This window comes from Xenopus laevis, chromosome 9_10L, assembly GCF_017654675.1.
Source record: "Xenopus laevis strain J_2021 chromosome 9_10L, Xenopus_laevis_v10.1, whole genome shotgun sequence".
Lineage (NCBI taxonomy): Eukaryota > Metazoa > Chordata > Amphibia > Anura > Pipidae > Xenopus > Xenopus laevis.
The window spans coordinates 70,343,409-70,368,447 of NC_054387.1; the positions used below are offsets into that span (position 1 = coordinate 70,343,409).

Below are 25,039 nucleotides of genomic sequence, written 5' to 3' on the forward strand. Positions count from 1 at the left end.
TTTCATTTAATAAGGTTTATTGAAAAAAGTTGTGTTTAATGACTGTCTATATACAAAATAAATAAATATTGCAGAGCTGCTATATAAAGGTCATATACACATAGCAGTACACCTTTGTATTAGTCAGTTTACAGTCATGTCATTATTGTGATAACTGTCCTTTTAGTCCATTACTCCCATTTGGTCAGTTCTCTTTTTAAAATGAAATCATCTAAATTAATGCTACCAGACCTCATTAACAGAACAATGAGTGAATGTCAGACTGGGCTCTCTTCTTCCTCTACTGATCTATGCAAACCAGGGATGAACTTTAAGAAATGCTTCCTAATGCTCCCTCTTCTGCTCTTCCTTGGCAAAGTCCCAAAGAAATTTGAAATGCTCAATGTGTCCCAGTTTGGCGACATGGATTCACTTCCGCTACTCGTCACGCTGATGCTCCTGTGACGGCTCAGTGAAGACCTTTTAAAGGAGATCCCATTTGGCTTCCCATAAAAAGTGTCCTCTTCTATACTAGATTGGCGGCTGAAACCTTCACTAGCCGAGTCTTCATCAAAAACAGACATCTGCCACAAGTAATCATCACTGGAGTCAGTCATGAAACTTAGACGACTTTTGCAACTGCTCCCACTCGAAACTCTGTGCTTATTCAGGAATGAATTTGATGCTGTGGGACTTTCAAACATCTTAGACTGAAGGGTGTCCATTGCTTCTTGTATTTTTTGTTCATCTACTGTTCCTGTTAAAATTATAGTTTGGATAAATTAAAATATGGTATTGATGAGTCATGCTTATTAACCAAGCTTTAGAACTGTAGTGCTAAAAACTCCAGCCATCCCCTCCATCAGAATATACTTGTTAGACCAGCTGATTGTGGTTGGCTTAAAAGGATACTAAACCCAGCTGTACAGCAGTGCCACTTTGCACCCCTAGTTCTCTATAGAAGTTGATACAAAACTTAATTACACATAGAAAATAATTCACCACTGAGAATTTTACTGACCAAAATGTTACCAGTGAGAATGCTGACTACCAGCGCTATGTCAGGCATCTTGCTGTTATCTAATCATACAGTCATTGTTATGTCAATTTAGCTTCATTATATTACATTATGGATTCCATTTAATTTCCATGTATGCATAGGGCATAGGGCAGCTTAGTCTGATATCACTGGAAATGTGGCTGGAGCTAATGGTTCTACCTGGGCATAGCTGCAGGCAGCACAATTCACCTGGAAAATAATAGTATACAATTGCCCTTAATACAAGAATACAATTATACTGGGAACTGGGGGATGACTATGCATGATTTTAGATTTTAGACTTAGTTACCATAAATGATTTGCTGCTCTTTCCTCAGTACTGTTCTCATCTCGGCCCATTTCTCACGGAAATCTTGCTGTTAATTACAAACATGTAAATGTTAATGTGATGTCATACAGTAATGTTTTCACTGGAACCATATTGGAGGCGTTTATTTTGGTGGCAATAAGTCTGTCAGAACCAAATCTTTTAAGGCGGCCATGGGCATCTAGCAGTGCCCCCCAACATCCTCTGGAGGGATGTTGGGCTCTTATAGCTGTGCCTCAATAATAATGTGAGCTGACTTGCTTAAGAGGCAAGACAGTAATAAAAATTGCATTCATTACATTCTTGCAGAAATTGTAGGGTCAGCCACTTTAATCTTCCTTTGCATATCTATATTAAAGCAATGCTTTAATATAGATATGCTTACTCATGCCATCAATATGTTGTACATCTTCCCTTCGTCCCAGCAAGGGGATGCCCTATGGGCAAATTAAACCTATCATACAACATGTTTCTTAAATGCTATTAATAAAACTGTCTCTGGACTGCAAGACATCCAAGGAGTCGCAGAGCATCATGTCAGTCATGAGCCAATGATTGGGGATCACTGACCGACAGCATACTTATCGTAAACCCCCATCATCAGCCCATATATGGGTTATTATTATTATTAATAAGGGCCTTAACATCTCCTAGGCCTACAGATCCTGTCGAAATGTAACTTCCAACCCAAAAATGACTAGATTTGCAATGAAAGATACATAATAACATACTTTCATTTAAGTTTTATTGAAAAACATTGTGTTTAATGACTGTCTGTATACAAAATAAATAAATATTGCAGAACTGCTATATAAAGGCTATATACACATAGCAAAACACATTTGTAAGTTTACAGTAAAATCAGTATTGTGATATTTGTCCTTTTAGTCCCATCTGGTAACTTCTCTTTCTAACATGAAATAATCTAAATTAATGCTACCAGACCTCCACCATACTCCAACATATTATCATGTGATCATTATTGGAAACAAGCAATTCTCTCTGCATTACATTTATGTTTTAAGATACATATATATTCCTCTTTAAATTGCAGCAGTAGAGGGATTTGTCTTGTCTCCAGGTGTTAAACTATCAAGAATGTGCTGGATAATGGCTGTCCCGTAAAGAATTTGAGCAATGCATATTTCTGCCTCCTGCTGCCTCATGTTCTACAGACTAAAGAAGGATTATATGATTTATAGAGGTAAGGGTTGCTGGGAAACAGGCATCTAATAAGCAGAAATATGCTTTGGCAATTCCAGTATCTCCTCATTACGGTTTTATCGGTGCCAGATCCAAAGCTGTCAGGTCTATAGACACAAGGGCACTGCAATTCACAGGCTGCTGCTTTATGCCCATTCTCTGCCTTACATTCACTCTATTGAATTCTTGTTACAGCTATGTGTGTTGTATATGGAAGAATACAAACAATTATACAATGGATATCACTTCAGAGATAACTGATCAAAGTGGGTGATTTTTAATAGCCCCCTGGAGACCCTCTAGTCTATTTAGAAGAGGTATCAATAGCTGGTATCTGATATTTCAGGCTGATCTGCCATAACCACACCCAGGCATGCCCTTGACCCACATAAAGCTGCCCACTTTCCAGTATTGGAATCTCAGACTGCCCTCACTTTATCAATACCAATGGGAGGTGTGAAGATATATGTTAATGTTTTGTTTATGTTGAAAATTTGAAGTGGCCCAACATAGGTATTCAGGAGTATAACAGAAGGTGCTAGGAAGCCTATAGATGCCCCAGGGGGGAACCTGATTGGTAGGTAGTAGCAATCAATGGGCACTAAATATATTTGTCACCATTTTACAACAAAATTGCTCCTAAAGTGAGTACTAAGGGGTGCACTTTTACAGACCATTTGTGCTCTTGCACTTCTGTCTGATTCTTTGTAAATGAGTCCTATTATTTTCCAAAGATTTGAAGATGACAGGTCCTAAAAGTAATTCAGTTGGGTAACCGAAAAAATCAACAAATAATATCAGAATTACCTTTAAAAACAACAGCTTGGCTTCCAATTCTGATCTTCTAATTCTCGTTCCATTAACGGCTTCTATCCTATCAGGACAAAAATGATGAAAATAAGTCAATTGAGGTAATTAATTGTGTGCTGTCACATACATGGTCACTAACATGGATGCAAATGTTACATTTATTGATGCTATTCATTAAAGGTATTTGCATCCAAAACACCTCTTACACTTCTACTGCACCCATCATGCCTCTTCTGCTTAATCACAAATGCGCCTATTGATGTTGCAAAATCCTGGAGCTACTGCCACCCTGAACAGGAGACACGGAATCCCAGGGTTTCCAAAGCCAATATGCACAGCAGAATTGCATCAAAAGAATCACATGTAATTTTAATGCCAGAAGTAACACAATCTAGTGAGGCCAGGTAGGGGTTGGGTTGGTTTGGGTTAGAGTTGGGTGCTGGTCCATTTTTTCTGACCTGTACACAGGGTTGGAACTAGGGGTAGGCAGAAGAGGCACCTGCCTAAGGCACAAAGATGTGGGGGCGCTGGGCAGGTACCTATTCTGCCTACCCCTTGTCCAGGTATCTCCCTGCCCTGCTGCTCTCCCCCCCTCCTCTCTCCTCCCCTCTCCTCTTCCCTCCCTGTCACTCCCCCCTACCTCCCTCCATTGTCTTCATATGGAGCATGCGCACTTGCACATGCATGCAGTACTGAGTGTGCGCACACGACGGGGGGGGTCGTGGGATAGTCGACCGGGTGTCTAGGGCACCCTGTCGGCACTGCACGGCCCTGCCTGTACATCACTAACCCAATCCCTACTTTGAAAATGTTAGGCATTGCATTCAGTCTGCAATCACACACACATATGTAATTGTGTTATTTTTGATTGTGACAGGTGCAACTCCATACATGGGTGCAATAAGGCTAAAATTATGGGAAAGATTCCTGCATCATTTTGCACACTGTTAGCATCAGTATATGAGCCCTAATGCATTCCTGCATAGTCCCACTTTGTCAGACAACACTTGACCAGGTATATGCAGGGCACTTAAGAGAGGCTTGTCCCTATCTGGCAAAAGTCTAAAAGGTAAAACAGGATAATAAAATATAGGGGCTATGTAACAAAAGGAGCAAAATATTTTACAGGTCTAGTCACCTATAGCAAACAATCGGCAGGAAACATTTGCTATCAAACTGTTTAAAAAAGCAAACATTTTATTGGTTGTTATGGGTTACTGTGCCAGGGCAAACTTTGATTAAATATGGGGGAATTCTTCTGTTTGAGGGAATCATCATTTAGCTTGTTGGCAAGGGAAGCAAAACACCTACCTGAGGTAATTTCCTGACGACCTGATTAGATCTACAGTTTCCTGGTGGCTGAAGCCATCTGTACTGACTCCATTTACAATCTTTAACATGTCACCTACAACACAGATTTAAATAAACACTCACATTTTTCAAATTAGTATTTTAACATTAAATGCCCCAAACCAAGGAGTTAAATTAACATTTTAAATATTCAGTTATACCAAAGCCATGAAGAATCAGAAAAATATAGACTTATAAACAATATTTGTCAATGTCACCAGTTCTAATTCGTGTTCACCACTTTTGTGCTTAATTATGTTCCTAGTGTAGCTGCCGTACCGTAACCAGTCCCTGTTATTTGTTGCTGCTGCTGCAATGTAAAATAGATGGCACCATTGAGTTTTATAACCCTTTGACCTCTTTCATGGTCAGTGGGGTGCAAATGTGCCCAATATTCAGCAGCAAAACTACCATACAGCAGCCCCATGATCTGGGCTCCTTGTTGCTCCGGCCTTGGAGTCTGCTGCATGGTGGTCCCTATCACATGCACTTTGATGATATTACCGATATTTTCACATGAATAATATTAAACATATTTGTAAAAAGCCAATGAAAAGCAAACTCACCAATCTTTAATCCAGCACGTGAGGAAGGGCTGTTTTCGTGCACCCTGCAGACGTAAGTGCACATTTCGTAGGCATGGACATTTTGATGCTGCAGTTTATAGGTCTAAAAATGAAAAGGAAAAAGATTTAGTTATTCTAGTGATAAGCAAGAGGGGCCTTCAAAATTCTGTTTAAAGAAGTTGTAGTTGAAAGTATCTAGGGGAGTGTCCCATTGCTCCTGCTTGTGTTAGTTTTTGGTCCTTCTTATAATGGATCCCTTGTAGCCATTGGGGAATGACAGGCCCCTGCCACAGTGATGTAAAACTTGTACCTGCCTTACAATGTAGAAAGTAGAAAATAACTGTTAAAAAAGAGGAGAGATTTCTTTTTGTCACCCTCTTTTTCTGCCACAGGTGTTTATGTTCATTGCAACAATTAGACAGTGGAAGATTCCATACTGCATTTTGAGAGTTAAGAGGTGTAATTGTTTTTTGAAATAGTACCTGTCTGGCTTAGATGCTGAAAGAATATACGTTGTGTTGTGGACAAAATCTTTCCATAGTGCAAATGCAGGTCACTCCTGGGTGCACGATACCCACATGCCCATTCAGTGTTAATATGAGTTGGCTCTATAGCCAATAAACTATAACCTATATATAAGTTACTGACCATAATATATAGTATATCTGTTACACTATATCCACAGGTGTGCATGCACATACGCATTTCATTGTGTAGTTGGTGGGGCCAAAGCAGTTTTCTGTGCCCTAAACTCAGGGGTGCCAGAGATTTGAGTGGCAAACAAGAGACAATATATATCCAGACTTTACAGAGAGGCATAATTAAAGGCAAAATGCAATATGTGTATGATTATCAAATATCTTATAGTACCACTCCTATACAGTATAAAGCACTTTAAACAGATTGTTTAATCATCCACACCAGTCCCCCAAAGAGAAGCTTTCATTCAAATTCCCCAACCACTAGCACACACAGTGGGGTTCAAAATCCCAAGATATTCTACCATTTGGAAATTAACCCATGATCACTGTGCCAACAAACTGCTTATTTACTAAGTGCAGTGAAAGGTGGTAAGTGCCAAAAAGGATGTTGCATCTGCTAGATTCCACAAGCAGAGGACCTCATTGGCCCATTAATGTGATTCTCTAGTAACAGATCTGCATAAACCCCCATTATTATCCAATTGTGTGAACAGGGGCCAAATTAGGAGGTCAGTTCAATTTGGCTGAGCACATTGATGGCCAAATCAGGCCATCTGCTCCTCATCCTAACAAGTGGATGTTCCCTAGTATTATTATATTTACACATTATTATATTTACACCAATAAATTGACAAAAATGGCTTACCTGAATTTCAAATCCAAATGTTTCATTGTCTTGCTTAACTGCAACCAGTAATCTTCTGTAAAATAGAGTACATGCAATAAATGATTGTATTTATAAAATTATACTATACAGTTCTATCAGTATTAATTATAGCAATAACCATTAAAGCTATATTTTTGTTTTATAACTATATATAGTTCATAGCTGAAGATATTTGATATTGTAGAACATGATCTGGGCAGAACATCTTTTAGAAAGGATGCTGGTAAAGGTTAATGTAACCAATGGAAGTGCAATGAGGCACAGCCTGAGTGGGAATGCCTCTGTCTGAGCGCACTTCTGCATCACTACTATACCCGATCAAACAACACATCTGTTTGCAAATATTATGCAACTTCCAGGATGCGACTGAGCGTGGGTGTCATAGCAATTACAGTAATGTTTTCATCATTCACATTTGTTTGTCAAGTACATTTGTTCATCAAGGCCATCATCAGGCCATGAAACCACAAGCAATGCTGAACCACGGAAAAGAAAAAGCTGATATGTATGGAGAGCAGTAAACTATTTATTGAAGTTGGGACAGGGAGGCAGTGCCTATATAGAAAAAAACATCCCCAGCCCACTAGCCAACATGGCATCAAAAAATGAGGTGAGGAAGACTATTGCGCATGTTCCATCTGGTAGTAAAAGGGGCAGGTGAGGAGGGAGTGCTTGGGGACCTTGTAGTGTGTAAATACCTTACCTTCTGTGCATATTTCAGTTTACATGTGGGAGCTGACATGTGTTTGACCATTCTGTTTAACTGTAATAAATAAAGTCTAATTCTCCATCCCTAGTGTTTTGATTAGGGTTCTAAGAGTCTCTCGTGAATAATTCACGCCTAGTGTGTTAATCAGAAGACTTCATTACCAATAAAGTTAGCAAAAACAATCAAGAATGTTCAGTTAGCAATAAATAATATTAATAAAATAATCAAGAATGCATCACTGTTTGAGACAGCATCATCATCTGCCCCAAGCATCCTGTTTCATTTGGCAGAGAGGTCTCAAGCTGGAATCAAGGGTCCTGGGCAGCATGCGTGTTTACTCCACAGGGGAGATCTCAGTCAACAAAATGGGGACCCTCAGTTTTATATGCTCTACTAAACAATAAGCTCATACTTTGGTCAACAACAGAACTTCCTTCCCATGCACTCATCAGGAGCTGGCCAGACCTCCAACATGCACATCCGAATCAGAGATCTTATCTTATCGGCTAGTACATATTCTGCCCCTGGCTATAATAAAAGAGGTTCTCATGAGAACTTCCAAAAGTCATAAACATACTAGGACAAAACTGTAATATTGTGGGTTAACTGAATATTTCTCAGGTTCAGCAGTTCTTCTCTACAAAGGTGTGTTATACACAACTATGATAAATGTATCCATGTCTGAAGTTCAACAGTTCCTTCCTACAAGGCTGTTTTGTACAAAACCTAATCAAAGCCACTGATGAAAAAATTCTTTCATTACACCAAGCATGTCATGGTTTTCAGCAAGGTTCATTCAGTGGCTATTTATCTACAATTTTGCAATAGACAACATGGTAAATCTGGATACCAACCTTTGCGGTCCAATTCCAGATGAATCAATCAAAGAGTTTGATCTGGTCATGGCAACCTGTGAATACAAATACTTAACATTCATTTCACTGCTGTTAATTCCAACGACACATTCTTACAAAATACAATGGAAGGGGTTGCACTAAACTTTACTAAAGTCACATAAAACATAAGGAGTAAATAAAAATTAAAGGTAGATATTAAAAGCTCTTCAATCTCATCTTTGAAGGGCCAACAGGACCCAGAAGCTTACTCTGGGCCTAAATATGGTGGGACACAGATTACTAAATTGAAGCAGGCTTCTACTTCCCTCTCTTAATGCAGTGATTGTCGGTCTTTTTTAGTTCAAGACTCCCTTGGAACTTTGATCTTTAATCAAGCCCCCCCAAGGTTACAGATATAGAAAACATTGATGTTTCAGCAATAGTTCCAATAATATTTAATCTTTTAACCACCAGTCTCAACCTACTTGATCTTTATGCTGGACTTTCAAGTGCATCTTGAAAAAATCTTCCCAAATTGCCTTCAGGCTGAGCTCCCTCTGCCTCTATTCCAGTTTGGAAACCACTTAATGCAATAAGCCTGCAGGACACTTCTCTGACTGGTAGAGGATCAAAACCCATCAACCCATTATCATTTGATAAATCTTTGTGCCTGGAGTCAGTATAGCATTGCATGGCCATTGCAATACAACATCATAATTTAATGTAATCCAATAGAAAATAGGGATATTTACCAAGCCTAAAGCTCCCCCAACCTAAATCTGCCACTTGGTCAGACATAAAATAGCCATAGTTTGAACTGTGAGACCCTTGTGGTTTAGATTTGTTAGTTTAGGATTAAAAGAGCATTTTTTCACCTTGTTATGGGCTACTATGGGTGAGGAACATGCCAGCTAGTTAACATCACTGACGTCACCAGTACAGGTATGTGATCTGTGATCCAGAACCCATTATACAAAAAATTCAGCATTACAGGAAGGCCATCTCCAATATACTCTATTTTAATCAAATAATTCCAGTTTTACAAACAATTTCCTTTTTCTCTGTAATAATAAAACAGTACGTTGTGCTTGGTCCCAACTAACACAATAATTTTTATTGAAGACAAAACAAGCCTACTAAAAGATTTTTTTAATAGACTTAAGGTATGGAGATCCAAATTACAAAAAGATCCCTCATCTGGAAAATCCTTGGGCCAGAGCATTCTGGATACCAGGTCACACATTTATTCATAGCAATTGTCTCACCATGAAAGTACTGCTGTGCATCCATTGTTCATCTAAAGCAGGTATTGCACATAGAGCTGCGGAACTGCTGTCTGTTGTTAAAATGTTTAGGCACTTTGTCCTGGTGATTACACAATGGGTGATTTTAAAATCTTGTAACCTTTTGAAAACCTTAGACTAACCAAATCATGAGCTATCTCATGTAAACATTAAATAAACCAAACAGGCTGGTTTTGCTTCCAATAAGGATTAATTATATCTTAGTTGGGATTATGTACAAGGTAATGTTTTATTATTACAGAGAAAAGGATATTTTACATTTTTTCTTTAATTATTTAGTTAAAATAGAGTTTATGGGAGATGGTCTTTTCTTTTTTTCTGAGCTTTCTGGATAACGGGTTTTCCAGATCCCAACATGCATCGCCAGTTTTCACTAATATGGCAGCTCCCACTGGTATGTAAATATATTTACATACCATACTTCAAATAGTACCAGCTGTTTTCGGGTTACCAGTAGTTTTGACACAACCAGATGTGGAGGCCTTCAAGTTCCCATCACTGTTTCTAGAATGTCAGTTGTATCTGTGTTTAGTTCTTTACAGTCGAGAACCGATAAGCATCAAATACCCTCTGACCAAGGGTCAGCAGCACAAGAGGATAATTGCCCTTCTCTGAGCCTTCAGTGGTCATGCTTCATCTAACCCTTTGTAGTATTCCTGGTTGTTCAGACTGGTCATTTTGCTGCATCTCCATTAATGCTACAAGGGATCTCTGTAGAAGCTTTCATTATTCTTTATGGGGCAGTTGGCATAATGGGGTTGCAGCAAACTTGTCTGTCTAAAACCTGACAGTAATTGCAATACAGCAAGATAGCATACTTAGGTTCTATAGCTGAATACCCACTTCAGTTCCAAGGCAGATAAATCTCCTTCAGTCAAAATAAAAGAATATTCTAGTAGCAAGCAAAGAGAATCTTCACACGAAAGAGAACCTACTCCATCTACATATTCCAGTCCAAGAAAAGATTTACTAATACCACTAGTCCCAATAACATCCTCAAACCATAGCTACTTCTTTATATCAAAAACAGAAGCTGCTCCAATCCCAAATCAAATAGTCCAAGAATAAAGGACCTATTCCACCCATTTACAGAAGACAGAACCTTCTCCATTCTTAAAGCAGATGTATTATTTCAGTCTCCAACCTGTTACCAACCACAGAATAGCGACAATACTTTAGCCTTCAGACAAATGACTTACCTGTTTGTGCCCCCTTGGCAAAGTTGCCAGTGCTCTGGCCAGAAAGTGGCTCCTTTTGCCATTCATCTCATTGTTACACAATTGTTGTGAATGCGTTCCAATTTTATTAAGGTTGTCCAGATTAGATCTGCAGACATCTTCATTCTTGTGACTTTTTGAAGACATTTCACTGTCATAAAGATGCCTTTTCTAAAACCAGTAACATGTCTATAGCTAAAAAGAAAATATGTGTCGCCTAGCTAAATGAGAACGGAAACAACCGTGTGTGGTTTTCCTCTGCTCGGCACGCAAATTATTTGTGATGCAGTAGTATAGACTGTGTTATCTTAAAGGGACAGTGGATAACTATTGTTTAGTATATATACATATTGCTGAACATTAAAAAAATACATTAAGTGCAATGTATTAAAGGGACTGACATCATGCTCATAAGCAGGGGTATCACTAGTGAATTCTTTTGCATCTATAATGAAGTTTTGTGCAACCTACTTCAAGAAAGCTAGGGGATGAGGTGTGATAATTTTATGTAAAGTTTATATTTCCTTTAAAGGTACACAACCCAATCATTAAATTGTTTCACTGCACCCCTAGTTCTCTGTAGAAGTGGACCAAAAACGAATTTACTCATGAAAAACAGTTCAACGATGAGAATGATACTGAGAAAAATTTTAAAGGGCATGTAAAGTCTAAAATAGAATAAGGCTAGAAATGTTGTATTTTGTATACTAAATATAAACATGAACTTACTGCACCACAAGCCTAATCAAACAAATAATTTATGCTTTCAAAGTTGGTTACAGGGGGTCACCATCTTATAACTTTGTTAAACATCTTTGCAAGACTAAAGGTGGCCATACACGGGCCGATAAAAGCTGCCGACAGACCGTGTCGGCAGCTTATTGGCCCGTGTATGGGGGCCCCCGACGGGCTTCCCCGATCGAGATCTGGCCGAAAGTCGGCCAGATCTCGATCGGATGGGATTAAAAATCCCGTCGGATCGCGGCCGCATCTGTTCGTTGATGCGGTCCCGCGATCCGACCGCCCGTTTGGCGAACGCTAGGATCCGATCGTTGGGCCCTAGGGCCCACGATCGGATCAGCCCGATATTGCCCACCTCAAGGTGGGCATATCGGAGGGAGATCCGCTCGTTTGGCGACATCGCCAAACGAGCGGATCTATCCGTGTATGGCCACCTTTAGACTGTGCACATGCTCAGTGTGGTCTGGGCTGCTTAGGGATCATCATAAACAAAGCTGCTTGAGTTCTGCATGGCTGGGAAGTAAGGCGAGGGCGCCCCCTGCTGTTCATAAGTATGATTGTTTCCTGCTCAGCAGTTAGGGACCATCTGACAATTCCTATCCACAGCAGTAAATGAAGGGAGAATTTCACTACATACAGTCAGGTTTCTTATAAAAACGGTACACATTTTTTAATTAAAGAGTATTGGAGATAGGTTTCTTTTTCATTTAAGAAAGTAAAAATGGGATTTTATTTTTGTTGCCTTTACATGCCCTTTAAGTATAGATTATTATAGAACAGAATTCACCAGTAAGAATGCTAATTACAAGAACTATGTCAGGCTTCTTGCTCTTATCTTACAGAGATTATTACATCATGTTGGGGTCATTATATTACACTGGAATCAGACATAAAAATAAAGGACAGACTGGTTAATGCTGGGAAACTGTGCTTAAAGCTTCCAACTTCAGTTGCAGAAACAAAGAGCATAGAGCCAGATTTACACAGATCAGATGGGATTATCATCGATTGTTTTGTATTTTAGTGCAGCCATTGGCCCTGGAGAACTGGATGCTTGACCTAATGCATTCTCATTGGTGAATTCTTTTGTATCTATAAATATGTTTTTTGGCTTTCCTATTGGCTAAATGGTTCCCATGAGTAATTACATTTTTCATCAACCTCTACAAAGAATTACGGGATGCAATGGGACGGCTTTATGGGTTGGATTAATTAAGTGTCTCTTAACCCAACCCAAAATTTTGTATTTTATAAAATTGTTTAGAGCTCTCCCAGTGAATTGAAATAAGGGGTAGGTCATTTCTTGGGAAATTCCGAGGTACTATGGGGCTGATTTACTAAAGGGCGAAGTGGCTAACGCTAGTGACTTTTCTCCAGAAATCACATCTGCAGGGACATCGCTAATTCACTAACAGGTGCAGGCATCAATTCACTAGCAAAATACATTATTGCTAGCGTTCGTTTGCACTCTATCACCAGGCGATTTGCCAGATTTGACATCACCATTTAGACCAGGCAAAGTGCTTAGAAGCAAATAGAACTTCCTCAATCTTCTGTGTATCCTGTGTGCCGAAAATGCATTAAAGTTGAAAAAACTCTGGCGACTTTTCCTTTTTATAAGCCGGAGTGACACTTCCTAACATATGGAACAGACATTTACAGTGGGCTGATGTGTAGGGCATTATATTAACTCTTGTGTCTTTATTAAGGTACCCTGGACATTTTGTAATAAAAAGTGGTAACTTCAAGCATTTGCACCAACATTTATAATAAAGACGTCCATGCAACTTTAAATTACCCGCCGTATGCAAATTGAACTAAGAGCAAGATCACTAGCTAATTTTCGCTAGGCACAAACAAACAATAGCGCATCTTTGATATGAAATGCTCGCACTGCCAAAGTAATGCTAGCGAAAAGTCGCCAGTGTTCGGTGCCCAGGGCGCAAATTTGAATATTAGTTTATTAGCGTAGTGGTAGCAAATTTGCGCCTGTCGAAGTGGTGCGATGTGTGCAAAGCTGTTGCTTGTGACAATTCGCCCTTTAGTGAATCTGCCCCTATGACTCTACAACCTCCATTGTGTATTAGCTCTTGAGAATCTGAGTATGCATGATTTGTTGTCAGTAAAATGTGGGCAAAGTAAGACTGAGCAACTGTATTTAGATCTTCTATAATTATCTGCCTTCTTTTGCATTTTATGATGATGTGTAACCATAGCTCATGTATGTATGTATGTTGGTAAGGTGCTTAACTATCGCCCATGTATCTGTGTATCATCAATATGACAATATGACAAACTGATACTACTTACATCTGCAAGATTCTGCTAAATCTGTTTCTTCATGAAATTTCATGAGAATTGGTGGCAGTTGGACCACATAATGAGTAACAGTTTCAGTCATGAAAGAAATCTTGCGTTTCCAGGAAACTCTGCTCATGAAAATGTTGTTAGGCTGACTCCATAACTGGGGTTACATTGGGTCAACTAAAACGTATGTGATGGTGTTGGCATTATCTTCGCTTGATATTGATGGGTCTTTGTTCCTATACAACAAACTTGTCCTCTAATATAACTACATATTTAATTTTGTTTTATTGAATTATGCGCTTGAAGAAAGAGCACTGATATCCATCATCTGCAATAACCTACTGTGTCTAGAACCTACATAGAGGAGGTTTGTACAGAACTTTAATGGGACACAAAAGCCTAATGTATTGCACTGCTTAACCACACTTTACTCAGAACCCCAGTGCTGCAAGGCAGACATTGCCCATATGCATTACGATTATGTTTAATAACATATATATATATATTCACATCTGGAATGTACAGGCTGAGTCAGGCTGATGGTAATCACTTTGTATCTTGTATATCTTCATATGCTGATGCAGCTGGTTTCACCCATAACCTGATTCCTGAGACAAACTTCCAGTTACTTGAAATGAGCAAAATTAACATACTTTTATCTATTTAGTCACCACTGCGAATATTTTGTCTTTCTACTCACTCTTCATTATATAGGTACATATAACTAATGGTTAGTGGATTACTCTGCAGCGCCTGGGTTCAATTCCAGCCAGGGCACTATCGACCATACTGAGTGTGAATGTGATGGGGACCTTAGATTGTAATCTCTGCTGGGTCAGTAAATGCTGTATAATTTCTGTCAATCGCTATATAAATAAATATAATACTATATCATGTAACCTTCCCATTACTCTCCAAAGGAGGCACATAAATGTAAAGGGACACATAACCGTACTGTACTGCACTGCTCCACCACACTTTATTCTATTGAATACATTTCTGTGGTTTTGTGTGTTATTAGAAATTTGCTAATGATGGTGAATTAGAAATGCCCCATACTTTATACTAACCCCTCGTCGCAGATTCTGGCAACAGACTTCATTCATCTTCCGGGTCTTCGGTAAATTACTGGGAGATTGGCAATCTCCATGAATTTCGATGCATGCGCAGTTGTCGCAAACTGGCAAATTGCTCCAACTACGCATGCGCCTACATACTGATCTCCCAGTCAGCTTACCGCGGACCGCTGCCAGAATCTGTGACGAGGGGTAAGTATAAGGTATGGGGCATTTCCCTGGGGGGGGCAGTTAGCCTGTGGGGAGGAAGGAGGGGGGTCTATGTGGGGTGGGGGTAACGGAGGTTTTTTTTCTACAGGGTTTCCTTCTCCTTTAAGCTGCAAGTCATAGTTTCCCCAAGAGACTTGCTTACCTTAAATTGTTACAATTGTTTCTTTGCTTATCTTAAATTGTTACAAAAGTGCACCTGCCACGTATTTTAGTTTTAGAAACTTTGTATCTTTTTCTGGCTGTTCAGTGCAGGAGATCAAAGAGAAAGTTGAGACATTTCAGTAACAATCTGGGACTGAGGTGTCAAAATCGGCACTGTCTCTCGAAAAACGGGACAGTTGGGAGGTATGCTATTGTTGCTGGGCTTTGATAATATGCTGGAGAATACTGACAAAACTTGGCTTGGGTCACACAGCTAACTGAGAGGTCTATTTCCCCTTTAAACCTGGGTTGCTGGGGATTGTACTTTAAAATGCTTGAAAGTAATCTTCCACTTTGTTTGAATGTCTAATATGTTATTTCTCTCTGGGGCATCCCAATTTACAACTTTTGATCTTCTAAAACACCTAGAATTGATGGCTGACTTTAAATGGGAAATTTGTTGGAAATCAGGTCCATAAATGAGGTGGTAAATTATCCCTTTATGCTAAAATATTAGAGGCTTTCACCCACCATTATGTTTGATAAATCTTACCCTCTCCCACATAAATTCTCTTCTAATCATTAGTTTAACGTTCCCTCCCCTGCCGCCTCGTTTTATCCATCGACCCCTTTCATTATACAATCCAGCGGCTGAGTGGTTTGATCGGTCCCTGGGCAGCCTGCACCTCGTACATTAGGAATATGTCATTTTTACTATGGGTTTATGCTACTTTTATATATTTTTTTATTCCTATTTAGCCCATCCAGCCGCTTTATGAAATACATACGGCACTTGTGTCAGGCAAGTTTAAATACCAATGATCAATTTTACTTCATTAGCGCTTTGATAGGAATTCTAATGATTTTTTTTTTTACAACTTAAAGTAAAAACTGCATCTTATGTTCACTCTGCTTCTATAGAAAAGAATTTTGGATGATATTCATAAAAGAAACTTTAAACCTTTCTATTTATGACTCAGTAGTATTAGCACCCAAGGCAACTCTACTTGGCCCAGCATCCCCTGAGAATGCTGCTCTACCGCTTGCTCCACCAAGTCTTACCCGCTGCTGCCGCCACCACTGCTCAGCTCCACTCCAACCCTCCGCCTATTAGTCACTCGCTCCCTCTATGACTTCCGCCTGCTGGTCACTCACTTCAAATTGTGTGCTTTTTATTCAGCAGCTCTCCAGGTTGCAGTTTCAGCAATCTGGTTGCTAGGGATCCAATTACCCTAGCAACAATGCATTAATTTGAGTAAGAAACTGGAATATAAATAGGAGAGGGCCTGAATAGAAGGATGATTAATAAAAAGTAGCAATAACAATATATTTTAGCCTTGCAGAGCATTTGATTTAGATGGGGTCAGTGACCCCTATTTAAAAGCTAGAAAGAGTCAGAAGAAAAAGGCAAAATATTTTAAAAAACTATAGAAAATAAAGTTGCTTAGAATTGGCCATTCTTCAAAATACTAAAAGATAACTTAAAGATGAACCACCCCTTTAATTTACTGATGCAGGAAGCATGTCCTAATGTTTGCCTGCTCATTTCTATGAGTAATAATTAGATATCTTATATCTAACTGACAATCTCTATAAAATCTAAAAAAATAAAATAAGCACAAAGACACCAACCCATACCTCCCACTTGTCCAGATTTCCATGGGACAGTCCTGATTTTGACAGCTCAGCCAACAGTCCCGGTTTCTTACTGAAATGTCCCACATTTCTCTTTGATCTCCTGCACTGAATGCCAGAAAAAGAGACAGCGTCTCTGAAACCTAATTAAATAAGAGGTTTTAAGCAGAAAGCCCAGAATAAACACCTGCACTTAGACTGCACTGTAACTAATAAGATAATAAGGTCTCTGGGTTTAAAGGGCAATTTTCCCTTCATTAGCAAAAATGTAATGACACATAAAACAAGACCCTAAAACCCCACAGAAATGTGTTCAAACTTTCCATAATCTACCAAGTTTTGTAAAATGGGCATACCTCCCAACTGTCCCTATTTTTGGAGGGACAGTCCCTCTTTTGACAGCTCAACCTGCAGTCCCTCATTTGTACTGGAAAGTCCCTATTTTCTCTGCACTGAACAGCTAGAAAAAGAAACAAAGTTTCTCACTTCATTGGCTTTTAGCAGAGAGCCCAGAACACCTAACAGGTGCAAATAAGATACTTTGTAACAATTTTGAGACACAAAAAACTGTTTTTAGATGAGAAATATTTTCAAACTTTCATAACCTGCCAAATTTTGTAAAATGAACAGGGTAATTAGGGGGGGTGACCACAGAAAGGGGCGTGGTCAAAACATTTCGCTGTTCTATGTGCGAAAAAATTTTTTGTCCCTCTTTTTACTTCCAAAATGTTGGGAGGTATGAAATGGGCGTGGTATTTAGGGGGTGTGAACACAAAATAGGCGTGATCTCCATGCTAAGGTCAGCAGATGTTTTTGTCCTTCTTTAAATTTTTCGAATGTTGGGAGGTATGCAACCCATTGGTTTTATATTTCAGTTGTGTCCAAGGCTGTCACTAGGGAGGGGTAGACAGAAGAGCCACGTGTATAAGCCCTAGGCACATGAGCAGACCTGGGTGCAGAATGTACACCTGTGCCCCCTCCCTTTTGGAAGTGCACCCAACTTTCTTTTAATGTGTGGGCACACAAATGTCTTCAGGTTTGCCCCCAATGATATTCTGATGCATCTCTAGTAGGCCTAAGTGCAATATGCATCCCCCCAACCCCCAGTAGTTACACCACTGCACATGGCTCAAACAAATCAACTTCTCACATTATCTGCAAAAAAGTAGGTGAAACTCTTTTACAAAAGTTTCAACACACGCTGAGAGATGGTATTTCAAGGCCATGAGCCAGCCACACACTTACTTTATATAGAAACCCCTATGAGCATTAGTATAAATAAGAAAAACTGGAAAAAAATACATACAAAGCCAATGAGAAAGAAAAAAAAATTTTTAATTGAATTATTTGGTAATGTTCTAGGCCTAGGCGGGTATTATTTTAGTAACTGTGTAGTATGTGGCCAGAGTTCTGAATATATATATACAGGTATATCAGTATTTAAGTATTTATCAAGGTACCGCAATATACTCTGAAGCATAATCTGACGCTTTCCATGCTAGTGAGAAATGTTGGCATCTTGAAAGTCACTTATTAAACTAATCTAAGTAGAGGAATATTTACAGATATATTATTTAATCGTTCATGCCCTAAAATGAGATGTAGCAATAAGGAAAGCAAACCTGTTTCTGCTTGGGGGGGGCAGAAGTGTAGTGGGTCCAGCAGAGTCCTGGCTAAATTATGTTTGTAGTGGACCCTGTAAGTTCTAGTTATCCCTCTGATTGTAATGATCTCTGAAATACTTTTGAGACAATACTCTTCAGATGGTTTTGATAAGGACAGTGAAGTGGAAATCAAGAACCTACCTTACTGGTTTGGATCTCCATACACCTTCTGGTACAGAGGACAGACAGCAGAATCTAGAGATCCCTGTAGGACAAACAGATGGGCATGGATCCCAATTGTTGAAGAGATGCATTTTTGATGGTGAATGCATTTAGGGATGCGCTGTATTATTTAGCAGCTGGTGTGAATATGTAAATATGAATCTGCATTCTAAGACTTTTAGTCTGTCCAGTGCACCCGAGCCTCTGCCTGCATCCATAATTTTATGTTTTTGAATGTGGTTTGAACTTTATATGCTTTCCTTTAGATGCTGCCCAATCAGTCCAACGAATTCAATCGAATTTGTGTCAGCGCATGGGTACATGGTGCTGACCCTAAACAAGAACAATCTTAGTCTATAGTGCAGTGGCCTTTAGTTGTACCCCAGGGCTCCAATGGGCCTTAGCGAGCTGCACCTTGAGCCTCAGTCAGTTGTGAGAACCAGCTGTGGGACTTCACTGGGGTGCACAACAGCATTATTTTTTTCTGCAAGCTAGAAGTATTGTTTCCAAGACTGGGATGGTATGGTAAGTCAGGGGTAGGTTGAGAAACTGCTTTTGCACATATTAGCAGGCATTGCGTGTCAGGGCCACCATCAGGAATCACTGGGTCCCATACTACTACTTTAGCAGGCCCCTCTCTCCACTGGGTACTGGGCAGAAGTCCCCACTAAACAGTAAAATGATCTGAGCTCACACAACTCTGCCCCTGATTCACCCCAGTCATACCTAATTATGCCAGGACCCCACCCATGATACATCCATGCCATGCCTACCCTGCAAGTCCCAATCCCCTTCATAATTCGCTTATCTTACTTTTATCTTGGGGCCCTCTCTGCCACAGAACTCTTGACTGCTTTACCCCTGTACCCAGGCCCAGACTGGCAATCTGTGGGTTCTGGCTGCTATAAGGTGCCATAGAAAGTCAGTATTTAGTGGGCTGGTGGTAGAGCTGTTTGGGCCTCTGTGTGGGCTGATTTGGGCCTCTGTGTACCTGAAATGCCAGGGCCTATTTTAGTTCTCAGTCCAGCCCTGCCTGTACCCCATTATGGTGGCCCATTAGGGTATAGCTAACTTGTTATAGGAAAAAGAATTAGAGTTAATACAAATGGAGTGGCAAATTGTGATTTTTTTTAACCTATTTTTTCCCCTATATGTTAAAAATTTGTTCAAAAACAAACTTTTGCCCCTTTTTGTTTGAATCGCCTTTTTTACATTTCTCCCACATCACCTTTAATGTGCAATGGTCACTTTCTCATTCACCATCATGTACTTTTTAAAAACAGGTTGTATTCTAATTGCATTTTAAAATATATGCTTTGAGAATATTATTATTAACATTTATTTATATAGCGCCAACATATTGCGTAGCACTGTATGTAACATGCCCATTTCTCTTTTTTTTGTGGTGAACACAGGAAGCCTGTTGTTAGTGCCTGGCACACCCACAGAAGTGTAAAGAGCATACAGCTTGCCATGCTGCACCCTTTCTTTCCTCTCTCTCTCTCTTTGTGTTTTGTGTGTGAATCTGTGGCTAAATAAGACTCATCTTAGTTTACAAAGTAAGATTTTGGGGAGATTTTAGAGCCACAGAAAGATTACAACGATGTTAATATATTTTCAATATGGAGAAATTCAATTCACAGTCTGATCTTTATTTTCAGGGTCAGCGTGAATTATATCTTATTATAATACACAAAAGCCATGAATATCCTGTAAATTATATCCTTATAAACGGTGAGTAGTGATGTCATCAGTTATAAACGGTGAGTAGTGATGTCATTTGTCACATGACTCACTAAAATTTGTGTATTATAATAAATAAAGTACCCCCAGTTGTAAAATATGAGGATATTAGAAGTTACCTCGGAGTTCCATGACCTGTATAAAAACACTCGGCCTTCGGCCTCGTGTTTTTATATGGTCATGAAACTCCTCGGTAACTTATAATATCCTTATATTTTACAAGAGGGGGTACTTTATTCACTATATATTATTACTACGAGGTCCATGGGCTCATTTACAGTACTACAATGGACATGAAAACTGGTGCAAATCACAAGTACAATAAACCATGCTTTCATGAATTGCACTGCCGAAATTCTTGTGCTTGATTATGAAGGCAGACAGATTTGTGCTTGGTAGCCAACAGCATATAATTTGGCATAAGTTGTGCCCACTATGTATGGGGTGGCAGAAAGAAATCCACTTGCATACCCTTTGATGCAAGACAGCACCTATGGGAGAATGAACTCAGTTGGACCCCTGAAATCATTACCTTTCAATCATGCTATGCCTTGACCATGATATTAAGTTTCATTATCCATAGGGTGGGGGAAAAACACTACAAATCACCCCCACCCCCCATTCAATGTGAATGGAAATCACAGCAACAACACCTTGTTCTTTTTAGTGACATGTCGTACTAAGATAGGTGCTTACTGCATGTGCCATTACAGTATGGGGCTGATATATCAAGGTTCGAAGTGAAAATTCGAATTTTCGAATTCGAATTTTCAAGGTTTTTTATGGCCTAGTCAAATTCGACTTTTAAATAACCCCCATGAACTCAAAATTTTGATAAATCTGCCCCTAACTGTAAAAAGCCATTAAATTTCAGCTCCTAAATGGTTATTATAGAGCACATGACCTGGTAAATTATTTGCATCTACATTTTCTTACAAAGCTAGAACACAAAATGGAAGCAAGTGCTAGATCACCAAGCTGAGGCCTGGATGGTGTTAGGTGCAGAACACAGTGCCAGAGAGCACAAGGCAGGCACAATGCAGCCCTGTCCTTCAAGCCGCAATAAGGAAAGTGGTAATACATTGCTCCGTTGTGGCCAGTGTCAGCCCAGTCTAAATGATGTGCAAGGAATCGGGCAGGAGAAGGCACCTATTTGCCTCCCTTTAATTTATGAGTACATTGCTGCTAAATGCAGCTCTCCCTGTATTCATGGAGTGAAAGGGTCTGTGATTAAAGGGCTGCTGCTGGGATTCATCCTTTTCTTTTAACATTTTACAGGTTATTTACTAATGACAGGGCAGGTATGAAAAACATGATGGTTTGTGCCATTTGCTGCATTCATCCCATACACAGGAGCACACTCTGAAGAACAGAGAGAAGTCACATCTGCAGGCCCTGAACCACTAAATGTTTAATTCACATGAACCTTATCCCTATTTATTTAAAAAATCAGACAGAAAATGTTTTCATTTTTTTATTTAAAATATAATTTGATATTTCACAGAAACACTGATAAGAGAATGGACTATAGCGACCACTTTACAAAACAATACTTAATAAAAATAATGCATCAAAATACATTTATAGAGTTACATCTAAAAGCCGAGGTCTTAATGTTCTGCAGAATAAATATCCGCACGTGTTTGGCTTATTTTTAGTAATACATTAATATTTTGCAAAGGGGTTTCAGCCTGCGGCTGTGTAGCTGTTGTTGCACTGCTACTGCCTGCACCCAGAAAAGCTGTATGGCAGCAGGTTTAAAACCCCTAGGTATACAGCAGATACAATTAGCTACACAATACAAAGACAAGACACTGTGTGCTACAAAACAAGTCATGATACAAGGTCACAGAATGTTAAAATTATACATTTTACAGCAAGGGCAGGCAACCCGGGGTTCTCCAGATGTTGCTGAACTACAACTACCAGTATTCCAGCATCTGTCGACTAAGGTTAAGCATCACTGTAATCATTAATAAGATTAAGAATTTCAGCATGACCCAGCTTTGTCACTAGCTGTTTATTTTAATCCCATGTGACCATCATTATACTCAATCCATTATACATTCTAATAATCATAGAAACTATTTGTTATTTTTGCCCTTGCACAGAAGCTAAAGTATGAGAGCATCCATCCTCATTCCAAGGTATTATTCCTAAATATCCATCCTCATTCATGGACCACATTAAAAAGGGGTGGTAAAGATTGTGGGCTTTTACCTTTGAGGGGTGTGGCTTTGGAAGAACAAGGTATGGCTAAAAATAGTTTTCAAATGGGTGATGTTGAAAGGTATTCAATGGTAAATCTAAATACAGTTGAACCCCTACTTTACATTTTACAGTGGACCAATAAAAATAGTGGAAAATCAAGGAAAATGTAAGATCAGGGAAATGTATTATGGGTTTTATATTGGTGGGACAAGGTGTAAAATGCAGGAAAACTTCAAATCAGGGTATGTGAAATTGAAGTTTGGCACCATAATAAAAGTTCCATGACAACAATTATGTTAAAGGAAAACTAAACCCAGTTACAGACCAAAAGGATGCTACAACTATCTTGCTGTTATCTTACATCTAGAGATAATTATTCAATTTTTCATAATATTATACTGGAATCGGACATGAGAATAAAGAACAGACTGGTTTAGTGCTGGGATATTGTGCTTAAAGGGATACTGTCATGGGAAAACTTGTTTTTTTCAAAATGCATCAGTTAATAGAGCTGCACCAGCAGAATTCTGCACTGAAATCAATTTTTCAAAAGAGCAAACAGATATTTTTATATTCAATTTTGAAATCTGACATGGGGCTAGACTTATTGTCAGTTTCCCAGCTGCAGGCACAAGTCACATGACTGGGGGCTGGGAAACTGACAATATGTCTAGCCCCATGTCAGATTTCAAAATTGAATATAAAAAAAATCTGTTTGCTCTTTTGAGAATTGGATTTCAGTGCAGAAGTCTGCTGGAGTAGCACTGTTAATTGATGCGTTTTTAAAAAAACATGTTTCCCATGACAGTATCCCTTTAAAGCTTCCAACTCCAGTTGCAGGAACAAAGAACATGGAGCCAGATTTACACAGATCAGCTGGAATTCTCATTTGAGAATGTTTTGCATTTCAATGCTGCCACAGGTAGTGGAGATTTGGAGAAACGTATTTTTGAGCAATATTGCTTTAAAAATACAACCCTGATGTTGCTGGACTACAGATCCCAGCATGCCCTAACCTTTATAATATGTTAAATTATACTGGGATAAGTAGTTCAGCAACAACTGAGTAAAGTGTGGTAGAGCAGAGCAGTGCAGCAGGGTTTAGTGTTCCTTAAAACACACATGAGCTGCTCTACTTTCTTCAAGTCATAGCACCGGTACTGCTGATGCAGAATATTGTTCCTGAACAAAAAAAAATAATTAGTGGAAATGTGTGTAAATATCTGAGTGCAGCAATCAGGCTGAACTTGGTGTATTCTGATATATAACATACATTGATTGCAATGTATAGACAACACAGTCACCATGCTCAGCTCCTGATATCATTCTGCAGCCTGCTAGTTATAATACTTCTACATATTTAACATTCTAATAGTAAATGTGCTATTTAAAATTAAGTGCAGGACACACAACACAAACATATTAGTTTCTCACATATATTAATAGGCAGCTACATGACTTATTAAGGCAGCACAACAGAGTAAAGCAAATACCATATTTCTTGCTATAAAGCTGAATTCCTCCATTTGGTCAAATTATCAGCAGCTCCAAACCCTCTTATTCTGAATTTGATTTTGGTTTGGCATCAGTATATCCAGCAATCAGAGCTGGTTTTGGTTTAGCACTGCCTTCTGGTTGGTGCCTATGGCAAATGCCTCGGTAAAAAGCTATCACTATAGCAGCGCTTAAAGGGAAAGTCAACCCCCAAAATAAAAGTTGTCTAATCAAAGAAAACATAAGTCTAAGCAACTTTCCATTATAAAATGATTAAACATTTTAAGCGCTTTTAAAGTTATCTACAAAAACAATCGCTATTGAAAGCAGCATTTGCTCAACTCCTGGTTGTTACTTTTAAACAATGTTGCAAAAGTCGTAGTTCCCCAGGATAAAGAGGTCAGCCATCAGGGCACAGAACAGAAACGGACAAACACTGCTTTCAGTAGCATAATATATACAAATAACTTAAACACCATAGAAGAATTGTAATGATTGTATATTGCAAAGTTGCTAAGAATTATGTTTTCTTTTATTAGCAAACATTTATTTTTGTTAGGTAAATATTTCCTTTAGATGCAGAATCATAATATCAAGCACACACGTGAAACTAATCTAGGGTTTATCTTCCCTTTTAACTCCTCCCACTGGGAAGGTCTGATCCCTTTATGTGCTGTGCACACAGATAAATAGGAATATTGGGAACATTATCTACTTGCTGGCAGGATAATACTTTTGTTGTGGCGCTGTAAATGTACATTTACTAGCATGCAAAAGCTTAAAGCAGAACTAAACCCTAAAAATTAATATTGCAAAAAATGCCATATTTTATATAATGAACTTATTGCATCAGCCTAAAGTTTAAGCTTTTCAATAGCAGCAATGATCCAGGACTTCAAACTTGTCACAGGGGGTCACCATCTTGGAAAGTGTCTGCGACACTCAC

At 39.0% G+C, this 25,039-nt stretch overlaps 1 protein-coding gene across 1 annotated transcript; it reads right to left on the minus strand.

Annotated features, from left to right (window-relative positions):
- Positions 1 to 10,932, minus strand: cytip.L (cytohesin 1 interacting protein L homeolog). The gene is made up of 8 exons (XM_041576897.1): positions 10,692 to 10,932; positions 8,207 to 8,262; positions 6,623 to 6,677; positions 5,276 to 5,378; positions 4,671 to 4,764; positions 3,357 to 3,423; positions 1,329 to 1,395; positions 1 to 736 (listed from the first exon to the last, which is right to left on the minus strand). The coding sequence occupies exons 1-8, from the start codon at positions 10,854 to 10,856 to the stop codon at positions 258 to 260; spliced, it is 1,086 nt and encodes a 361-aa protein (XP_041432831.1). The 5' UTR covers positions 10,857 to 10,932; the 3' UTR covers positions 1 to 257.
- Positions 10,933 to 25,039: the final 14,107 nt, after the last annotated feature.